The sequence below is a fragment of the Erpetoichthys calabaricus genome, chromosome 9 (genome assembly GCF_900747795.2).
Source record: "Erpetoichthys calabaricus chromosome 9, fErpCal1.3, whole genome shotgun sequence".
Lineage (NCBI taxonomy): Eukaryota > Metazoa > Chordata > Cladistia > Polypteriformes > Polypteridae > Erpetoichthys > Erpetoichthys calabaricus.
The window spans coordinates 96,652,218-96,663,858 of record NC_041402.2 but is presented as its reverse complement, the minus strand read 5'-3'; the positions used below and the strand labels follow the sequence as shown (position 1 = coordinate 96,663,858).

The 11,641-nt window shown below is 35.2% G+C and overlaps 1 protein-coding gene across 1 annotated transcript; it reads left to right on the top strand.

Annotated features, from left to right (window-relative positions):
• Window positions 1-5,248: 5,248 nt before the first annotated feature.
• Window positions 5,249-11,463, top strand: zgc:92606 (uncharacterized protein LOC100000242 homolog). The gene is made up of 5 exons (XM_028809981.2): window positions 5,249-5,354; window positions 9,644-9,739; window positions 9,999-10,077; window positions 10,199-10,317; window positions 11,164-11,463. The coding sequence occupies exons 2-5, from the start codon at window positions 9,650-9,652 to the stop codon at window positions 11,227-11,229; spliced, it is 354 nt and encodes a 117-aa protein (XP_028665814.1). The 5' UTR covers window positions 5,249-5,354; window positions 9,644-9,649; the 3' UTR covers window positions 11,230-11,463.
• Window positions 11,464-11,641: the final 178 nt, after the last annotated feature.

Here is an 11,641-nt window from a genome sequence, read left to right as displayed (position 1 = left end):
AATGAAACGTGCAAATACGTAATACTGCACATAATGCACAAATATTTAAACCGAATGAAATCCGAAACTTCAAAAATATGAAGATATTTGATCCGTTTGTGACCAGAATTATAAATAAAGGACATTAATGAAAAACTGGACTGCTTCCAACTTAGCAAAATACACTATGTTAAGATTTGGGTTTTAAGCATCCCAATTTTGAGTCTCTTTATATGATTTAGTTCAAAATAGTTTCAACATCTTGGGTGTGCATCTGAATGTACCCTATAATGGATGTTTTTTAATCTCGAGTTACTATCTGTCATGCATGCTGTGCTGCCAACACAAAAACCAATTTGGTCATGTGACTGTGAGTAAACAATAATTTTAAACATGTCGTACCATCTAGGTGGGATATAAAGTATGATAGTGTCGCGAACATTCCAATAGAGTGGAATACTTTAAATACAGTGCATCCAGAAAGTATTCACAGTGCATCACTTTTTCCACATTTTGTTATGTTACAGCCTTATTCCAAAATGAATTAAATTCATTTTTTTCCTCAGAATTCTACACACAACACCCCATAATGACAACATGAAAAAAGTTTACTTGAGGTTTTTGCAAATTTTTTAAAAATAAAAAAACTGAGAAATCCCATGCACATAAGTATTCACAGCCTTTGCTCAATACTTTGTCGATGCACCTTTGGCAGCAATTACAGCCTCAAGTCTTTTTGAATGTGATGCCACAAGCTTGGCACACCTATCCTTGGCCAGTTTCGCCCATTCCTCTTTACAGCACCTCTCAAGCTGTCAGCTGTGGGACCTTATATAGACAGGTGTGTGCCTTTCCAAATCATGTCCAATCAACTGAATTTACCACAGGTGGACTCCAATTAAGCTGCAGAAACATCTCAAGGATGATCAAGGGAAACAGGATGCACCTGAGCTCAATTTTGAGCTTCATGGCAAAGGCTGTGAATACTTATGTACATGTGCTTTCTCAATGTTTTTATTTTTAATAAATTTGCAAAAATCGCAAGTAAACTTTTTTCACATTGTCATTATGAGGTGTTGTGTGTAGAATTCTGAGGAAAAAAATGAATTTAATCCATTTTGGAATAAGGCTGTAAAATAACAAAATGTGGAAAAAGTGATGCGCTGTGAATACTTTCCGGATGCACTGTATATTCTTTTGACAGATTATTGAATAAATCACTTTATGGTAAAGATACACAGTATGTCACAACATTTAGTGATGTGAAATATGACAGATTTATGTTAGTAGTAATAGACAAATAGCAACAAAACCTCTGTGGTAGTGTATATATATATATATATATATATGAAGCAAAATCAGACTGTAACCAGAATTTTCCTAAAGAAAAGTGTGTTTAAATAAAGCTTTTTTTATGAAGACTTTTACATTTCTATAAAGTTAGGATACAGTTTAATAGAAGGGTTGATAACAGTTGTGTTTACCCAACACAATTTTTTTTATTTAGCAAACAGCTCTAGAAGCAAAATGCCTATTATCAACCTAGAAAACTACTCTACATGGTATGAAAAAAATAAATAGAATAGTGTAAAACAGAATTGAAGCATTGTTGAGGGCACACACTGATGTGCTTTAGTTTTATGACAGTAGACTTACCAGGTATCATTTCATTGTGTAACTATGTTTCAGTAGCCACCATATAAACGTAAACTCTATTTCAGAAGAGGTTAAAGCACTGAGTGTATTACTGGCCCATGAAAACCTAATAGTACATTATAGTACATTCCTTGCGGTAACTGCTGCTGCTCAGTTTAGTTGATCTCAAATCACATGTCCACTGTCTTAACTCTTAGTTATTTGTTAGTAATGTTCATTCTAAAATGTCGATTAACATTTACTACACATGTCAAAGTAGGCACGTGTCTTTATCTACATTGTGCACAAAAAACAGTTGCTTTGAGAACATGCCCCATCTGCACACATTACTTTTGGGATGTAATATTTAGGTGTTTTATCATTGGTCTCACAAGGCACTGATATTTGTTTCTTGCCACCTCTGCATAAATTTTGGTCAATCTGGTCACAAGTGAATTTACATGTTTTTTCCCCCAACTGCTGTCTAATTACGTCTTACCTTTAATAGTTTGCATTGCCCCCTATTAAACCTCGACCTGAAGCTGTGAATGAGATCCCATAATTACTGACAGCAGACCCTTAGCATCGGCTACCACAGCATACACAATTTCACCCATAAGGCACCATATTCTCTGTAGTTGGACTGGCCTTGTGTCAGACCATATTCATACTTCATGCTAACTGTCCCAGAGTTCGCTTGGTACCACACTGAGACCACCCTTTTCAAAGGAGCTCATGGTTGTTTTTGTCTGCACCAGAATCTGATTGGCATGGTTATATCTACCTAAACAAACTGGTCTTCTGGGATATCACACCAGAACTTGAAAAAAAATGGGTCAAAACAAAATAGGTGTGAAGACAACTTTAAAAACCAGAAAAACATAAAATAAGATTAAAACCTTACACTCAAAAAAGAGCACATCACAAATAAGGCAGAATTACCAATGCAGCCACAGAACACAGCTACCAGAGTAAATAGCATAGCAAGATTTCTTAAATAAGGCTCTCAAATAATTGAACAAAAGAGAATCCAAAACAAGCAATACTGAAGAAAGGGTTTGAAGAATATTACAAACATGAAATAAATTTAAAAAAAAACAACAAGGAAGAGTTACAAACACATAATAAAAGTTAAACAAATAGGGGATGAGGCAAATTTCTAAAATACAAAACAAACAGAAACAATAAATAAATAGAGACCAAGCCTGTATGCAGTTGTAACATACGTTTACTGAATTCCCCATTTCCATTTTTTGGTAACAAGGACATGTCATAATGCAAGCTTAAAAACGTAGCAACACGTATGTAGGTTAGGTTATTTTAGAGTTGTTTATCAATTTAACCTGCATATTTTTGAGATATGGAAAGATACCAAAATATTTAAAGAAAAGTAATTTGAACATGGGAAGAAATTTTAAAATCAATTTTGACCCTGCTGGGGATCAAACTCAAGTCCCAAGAACTTTGAGGCTGAACAAATGTATATCCTCAAACACATTCTGATATCGCCATTCCTTTATAATCAACTTTAAATGGTATATTTGTATGTATCAATTAAAATCAACAGCTTTCAATAGGTCTGGATTTAATTATTGGATGACAATTTACCTTTGCCACTTCACTCTTCCACACTAAAACATTATGCTTTGAAGATCTTTTCTGACCTGTGACACCATGTCCATTCTCTTTTCTCTCTACCTCTGCCTGGTATGTAGCTTAGCTCTATCATGACTGGGACTGCCAGTTTTTACAACAGTACTTTATTCTGGGGAGCAATGTATGTTTCCTAATTGACCTTTTCTCTCTCCTCCACGTATGCTAGTGCCACTGCTTTCTCCCCTTCTTGGACATTCAGCAAACATGCAAGAACTACTACACCTCTTAGTGTCCCCTGCATTCTCACACTAACATAAGCAAAACCAATCCTGGTGCAAGTATGGTTTTTTGTTTTCCCTGGATCTAGCCCAGCCCTTTTACATACAATTGGTGTTTTTTTTCTGGCAACCCCTTGTCATTTGGGCATTCCCTCACACATTCAACACTTGGATGCATGTCGAACTCATTTGGCACATGTAGCATGTTGTGCTTGTTCATTAATTTGAATCTTCTGCACTAGCAATACAGATTGTACTGTATCGTACTTTTATACTATCACTCCACTCTTATTTACTATGAGGCTATCTCTACTTAAGCAGGCTGTGAGAGTTTTCTTGTAATATACTATTTGTTGAATGATCTTGAATTATATGTTTTTTAATTTGAAATTTACTTTGTAAAGTGTATGGTGACCATGTATTCACTGAATAACACTACATAAAAATGGTTATATACAAAAATGTGTTGACCTTTCAATTAGATTGTCAATAGATAGATAGATAGATAAGTAGTACCACTTTAGGTTAAATACAAGCTGGTAGTCTTTTTCTTTCGTCTGCTTCCTTTAGGGTTTGCCACAGCGGATCATCCAAAATTATCTGCACAACAGGATAAAAACAACCTGCTTACACTTGAGCAGCTGATCAGTCACCCAGCACCTCCATGGGAATTTTAGTGTTGTACATACCAATGTAAAAGGTCTGATAACTATATAAGTCTCACTGCAAGTTTAGATGGGATAACCTCATTAACAACTAACTGCTGACAAGCACCAATGAAGATCAAAAATGGGGCATTCTTACTAACAGCATATCAGAAGGACTGCCTTTAATTACATAAAAGCTATAGGAAACTTTATCAGATACACAGTACAATAAAGTAATGAATGTTTGTCTTTAGTTTAAACATTAAGGTCTGTAGGGCAGATAACGGCCCTGTCTTTAATTTATTCTTGAAATTTTTAAAAAAGACAAATTAGACAAGATAAAACGATGCATAACACAAAGGATTAAACACTTGTTTTTTGTATACATTAAAAATAATTTATTTAAAAAAATTTCGGTGGTTAAGCGCGTAACATGATGTAACCGGCCTTTATGAAATTCATGAGCATCCTATTACTAATGAAATAAACTTGATAAAAGCAGTATTACTATTACTGCACAAAATAAAACGCGTTCAGGAAATATATAGAAGTCGTCCTCTTCAACATTTTAAATAAATAGGATTGTGTGTTAAGTAACGTTATATAAAATCTGAAATAGGTGCACAGTATGTTTCTCTTTATCACAAAAGTTAAAGGACAGTGTAATGGAAGTACACATTCTTGAAATTAGGGAAAAAACAAAGCCCAGTGGAAGAGTGTGCTTTATTATTGATGTAACATTTATTATATTGTACTTTTAATGCTGTAGAGACACTAAAACATCTGCAAAGCTATTTTCCCCAATACGTCTTGTTCCCTTCTCATCTCCCCTATGTACTGTAACACTGTAACTCAATAAAAACATTACACAAACGACACGTACTTCACGAATGAGATCAACGCCTCTGCAGCCTCCTCCTACCGCACACCTCCCGGTTCTCTTGATTGAACAGAACTGTTGTCTCTCTTTCATAACAGGGAAAAGGTCTTCACGCTCCGCCCTACCCGTCAAAAAAGGACAACGATTGGTTAAGTTATGCCACGCTCCACCACCAATGTATTTTCTCGGTTGCGTTTTTTTTTTTTTTTTAACTACAGCCTGATTGGCCTGTTTTCAGTCAGGTGCCAATATACACGTGATTGTTGTTGTTGTTTTGGTCGGCCCGCCATTTTGCATTAGATAATTGGAGAAACTTGTTAAGTGAGAGAGCGAAATAAGGTAAACAACAATTATTACATGCGAGTAGCGGGTTTGGGGAATAACAGCTGTGGGCTGGTTTTCAGACGCTGTCATGAAAGTGCATGTATTAGAAGTGTATTTATGTAGAGCTTTTTTCTTTGCTGTTTTTTAACCCGAATTGCATACGTAGGCACATACGCCCATCTGTAAATCCTGCAAGAGATTTATTGGTTTGCCTCAGGAGCTATTATGTGTGCTTTTCAGTTGTGTTTAGTTTAACCCTGGGTTTTGTGATGTGATTAGCTGTCATCTCTTTTTTAGTGGTAGAATATAATGAGAAGTGAGGCACAATGCATCTTTTATTGGCTGGGTAGAATAGCTAGTCTTTATCCGAAAGCAAACATGTGATAAAGAATATATAGGTAATACTAAATTAAGAATGTGCCCGACATAATCTACTTGGCAAACTGTGAACAACATATTTTGTTTGAAAAAAGGGCTCTACTTAAAGAATCTGAATACTTGCTTGGATTTTGCTCGCGACGTGTTTACCTTCGCCTGATTTCCACCCTTCCCAAACACGTGATTGTCATTCAGTGACTGGAAATTATTTTCTTGCTCTCGGACGTTTTCCGATTTTAGAGTAAAAGCAAAAGATGCAATGTAACGTAATTACTTTTCTGTAAGAACTTGTGTTTAAACCTGTTAAGTGACGGGCCGATTCCGTTCAACTTCTTGAACTCCCATGCCATTGATATTAACTTGACTAAAGCTTGCATGTTTTTTGACGATCATAGATAGATAGATACATGACCACCCTAAAAACGAATCCTGCGTATATCGTGATACATTGCCTAGCACAGCGATTGTAATTGACACGTATGTATGACCCTGTTTAGCAGTTCTGCTTTATTTTTACACCACTGTGCAGGATGATGTTCATTTTTACTTTTAGACCCAATGCTTTCCCGTTGCTTATCACAGTTTGTAAAACATTTTTCAATGACAAGCAGATACGCTAGGTTTTAATTTCAGGACATCATCTAATTCGAGGCAAAACAATTAGTTACTTAATGTGCAGTAATTGTATTACATAAAGGTGCTAGTAGTACCTGATAAAAACGAATCAAGTATGGTGAGTGCAACTTCTCAAAGTCTTGTTTCTAATACTGTGAAAAATGTGACAGTTGTGAGGATGCTCAGAGTAGCATTTGATTTGCACTTAAAAAAAAACAACTTCCATCTGAAAAACAAAGCATCCCCTTTTGTTATGTCAAAATTATACCACTGCTTTATGAATTCTGATTTAGATTAGGTGAAGCATTTCTTACAGACTTGTGAGGGCCTGTTCAGGCAACTCAGAAACCTAAATGTGGAAGGGCTGTTAGTCCATGATAGGGCACAATCGTGCACATGGCATGGTTCACTTATACAGACCAGTTCAGATTCACCATTTGGCTTGCTATTATCTCTTTGGACTCTGCACCTAAAGCTGGCCTCATTGTCTAATAAATATATGTAATCCTTCCATCAGTAAACTGCTTTTGCTGTTGTACGAAGTATAATCTGCCCAGATTTTTCATCTATTAAACTTGTGTTTCTTTGCTGTTATGTGCGCAAGTAGTAAATGGTAAGGTTTTTTTTTTTTTTTTTTAACCTTAGCATGTGAATTTGTAACATAGTTGATGTGGTTTTAGATTATTATTGCATATCAGCAAACTAACACAAAATTTTGTACTGTATTCTTGTCTAGATTAGTTGAATTCTGCATGTTAACCCCACAAAATCGTTTGTGTAAGTGAAATTGTTCAAATCTCTACTCAACTCTAACCCTAACAATGCTAACAATAGATTAATAGGCATCATTTTGGATTGTAATTTAATTTTCAGAGTTTTCCGTGCAAATCATTGCTCTTGCAGTCCGGTTCAAGGAGATCCACCACTTTTGAACTGTTTGCACCACTATTGCAGTTAAACAAATTCAGATATGTACTTTTGCTGCTGAAAATATATATGTACCATCTTCATGTTGTTTTCTACGAAGAGTAGGCACTGTCTGGGATGTCAGTCAGTCATTTTCCAACCCGCTACATCCTAACACAGGGTCATGGGGGGTCTGCTGGAGCCAATCCCAGTCAGCACAGGGTGCAAGGCAGGAACAAAACCCGGGCAGGGCGCCAGCCCACCGCACTGTCTGGTATGTTCTCAATGTAATTTGGAGGTCCTGTTTTTGGGTATTATTAATTTTCTTTTGTATGCAGTGATACGTTTAATAGTGGAAGGCATGCAATTTGTGTCTATCTCTATGAATTTGGCAATACTAAAAACTAATTTTTGCTAAATCTGGAGACATATTTGGCAATATTAGCTCTAGACACTGTACATTGAACAGCATAGTACTTCTCATATTTGAAAAGTCTGGCTTTCTAATATACCTTGAAAGTAAACAACAATAACAGGCACTGGTTGGAATTCACCCAAGATCAACTTTTCAAGAGAACCATAGGTAGCATTTTTAGTGTGCACCCATTTTTGATTGGAGCTTTCACAGATTTCATAGCAGCTGATACAGTGAATTAGTAATCATACAGAGTCCATTCATAACTGGAAGTCAGCTGTCTCCACAATTAAATCTTTTACAGTATGTTAAGGGACTCATGATGTTGGCTCTTCCTGGATTGTGTGTGATGGTATGGTTGGTTGACAGGGTCACAGTTTCTGGTGGTATGGCATAGGACTTGGCACAGTGGTGGGTGAGGGGCGCTGTGTGCATTTGTTTCACATTTTGAAATATTGACTTATTTTTGACCTTCTTAAACAATTGATCATAAAAAAAAGAAATCCATACTTTGGTGGCTTAGGCATTTAAAAATTAAAAGGAAATAAAAATCCTCAAAGATGGTGGCACATATATTTAGTACTCATGCTGTGTGTGACAGTAGGAAATCAGTTTTTTGTAGTTTTAATAATTAATCGCTTTTCCTGTATGCAGTTACTGTAGCAGAACTGTCCTCATGGGCAGTAGCACTTGACATTATTACAGTACATCATTTAGCTAGTTGTTTGGCAAATATGAGTCATTGTGAAACATAGTAGATTACAGGTTAGTATAAAAACAAACTGTTGGTATGATGGCACAGGTAGATGTAATATACTGTATTGGGGTTGAAAGGCTAAAATATTTTTAAAATTATATTTAATTCCACAATTTTTTTCAATGATTTATACATACATTGCTTGTGTTTCACACATTAACAGATACAAGTTTCATTCCATGTGCAATGTCTGTGTGGAATAATACATTATGAGCAGCACCGCGCCACTGACAGTGGAACTGTGACATCATAACACCTTTTTAAAATAAATAAATAAATAAATAAAATTTTGTAATGTACACTTTTCTGGTGAACTAAATTAAAGAGTGTGCATGTTTATACTAACAAATTAGACCATCCTAAAACATCCCACAGTAATCCTCATCTGAGTGCACTCTCTCAATCCAGCTGAGCATGGTGGCTCTGAGGCTAAGGATCTGTGCTGGTATCCAGAAGGTTGCCGGTTCAAATCCCTGTCACTGCCAAAAAAGATCCTACTCTGCTGGGCCCTTGAGCAAGACCCTTAACCTGTAATTGCTCCAGGGGCGCTGTACAATGGCTGACCCTGCGCTCTGACCCCAAGGGGTATACGAAAACTAACAAATTCCTAATACAAGAAATTGTATAAGGCGAAATAAATAACAAAAAAAAAAATCCAGTCCTGGTCCCAGGAAACCCAAATTAAATTTAAATTAAATTGTTGACTGATTTACAAGCATACACATTCATTGGAAATTGTTGGTTCACATAACATGGTATGGTAGTTCCATGTTAATATATACAGATTTTTGGGGGGAAAAAATCCAGAGATTGATTTTATACTTGGTGGAGGGTATTAATCTTACAGTTAAACTGTATAGCTCTTTGTCAATTGTATTTGCAAAGTGTAATTTGGAAAACAATTAAGAGTTTTGTTACGTAATACTTGCCGATCATGGCTTTGCAGAGTTGATCAGACAAGCAAGTAAGAATTTCTGTGCTACTTTGTATATGTAACAATGAACCTGAAGTATAGCAGACCATGACTGGTATAATATTTTAAAAGGCAAATAATTATTCTAAAAGTAAATGTTTTATTGTAGCTTTTATGTGAAAGTTAGTAAAGATGAAAGAATAATTTGGTAAATCTTTTCCCATCACCTATTTTATAATTTAATACTCTGTTAAATTTAGGTTGCACTTATTACATTTGTTTTGGATGATGATATTTTTTTTGTTTTGTTTCATCAATAGATCAAGATGAACTGGCAGTATAAACGTAGCCTCCCATTTGACGTGAGGAGAGCAGAAGGTGAAAAAATCAGAGCAAAGTATCCTGACAAAATTCCTGTGAGTTTCTGTATGCTCATTAAAAAACAGATTTGTGATCTACATGCTTCTCTTCATTTCTCCTTCGTACAGCCAAGGCTTTGTCCACCTGTGTAGCTTACATGTTCAGAATAATTAAATGTATTTTACCTTTGACATTATGATAACTGTAATATGTTTGTATGATTGTAATTACAGTATTTTATAAATAATCTGAAAACTTTATTCACAATGTGTGCAGTGATTTTGTCTACCTATGACAAATATTGTTTATCCATAGATTATTGTAGAGAAGGCACCAAAGTCACGCGTGTCTGATCTGGACAAGAAGAAATACCTAGTGCCATCAGATCTGACAGGTAATCTGCTGTATAGTTTATCAGATTGTAATTTTTTTTTTTTGTTTATTGTATCTTACAAAGTAAGCAAATAGTATTGTTTATGTTATGCTGGTTGCATCCTCTTTTGTGGTTCTTGCAGTGGGCCAATTCTGCTTCTTAATAAGGAAAAGAATAGACTTACGACCTGAGGAGGCACTTTTCTTTTTCGTAAACAATGTACTTCCTCCCTCCAGTGCAACTATTGGCCAGGTTTATGAGGTATGTATGTGTATAAAATGATCACATTATTAAACTTGATAGAATGTGCAGCTGATGTTTAGGTTTGATGCTGAGAAATATGGCAGTGTTACATACCTGGATCAAATCAATTGACCTGCCAAGTAAACTCAGTTCTGCAAACAAAAAGATTTAAATATAGCAAAAGTGGAAAAAATATCTGGAGTAATAAGTATATGGCTGTTCCTGTGCCTAGAAATGTTATTTACAGATCCATTCACATCAGTGCTTGATTGAACAAGACAAAACTCTCCACTTTTTTACTGCACAAGTATATTAAACAAACAGTTTGTGCCATGCTACCTACTCTGAATGGACAATCAGACTTTGTTCTTATATTTTATATTTAGCTGGTGGTACAAAGGAAGCACATTTTATTTCAACATCTATAAATATTCATCTTTCAAAGTACTTAAGTTTCAGAGTGTACCTAAGTAATGTGAAAGAAACATCCTTTGATAGCCGTCGCTGATGCAAGTTACAGTTCCCTTTTTATTGCCTAATGGTAATCTAAAACTATGCATATAAAACAATCAGAAATACCATTCACATTATGCCACTATAAGTTCAATTTAATTTTCTTAAAACAGAGGAGGCTATAAAGTTGTTTAGAATAATAATAAATGATGTCAGTCAGTCATTATCCAACCTGCATGATGTTTAGAATATACATATTTAGAATGTATAAATTATATTTCTAATAGATTATATTACAATAATGATTATATTTAGAATATAAATGTTTAGAATGTGAAGAAAAAGTTACATATAAAACCCTCCAATAAAGTGCAATGCAAAATCTTAATTGTAATTATGATTTCCTTACAGGAACATCACGAGGAAGACTTCTTTCTGTATATGACATATAGCAATGAGAGTGTTTATGGAGGGTAGAGGATGAAAGGAGAGAGAAAGAAAGAGAGAAGGAGAGAACGAGATTGCAAAAGAGAAAGAGAGAATGATTCAGCAGTTTGTGCTGAGTGACGAGTGTCATCATGTCAGCGGATGTTTTTGCTGCAAGTGACTCTTGTGTCCTGATTTTACTGGATATCATGTAAAACATTTGGCAGTGGAGTAGTGGTTCAAACAACAGGTTTGGTGACTTTGAATAAAATGGATTTGTTTTCACCCTTGGGAGTTTTTTTTTTTTTTTTTTTTTGAAGGTAATACTCGGCTTTAAAACACAACCATCTGTGTACTCTTCTCTCTTTTGTACTCTCAGATTTTTGTGACATTTTGTAATGAATTATTCCTGCAAATCTGAAAATTAAAAAAGTGAATATTCTATAAGGTTTTCTGAGTGTTT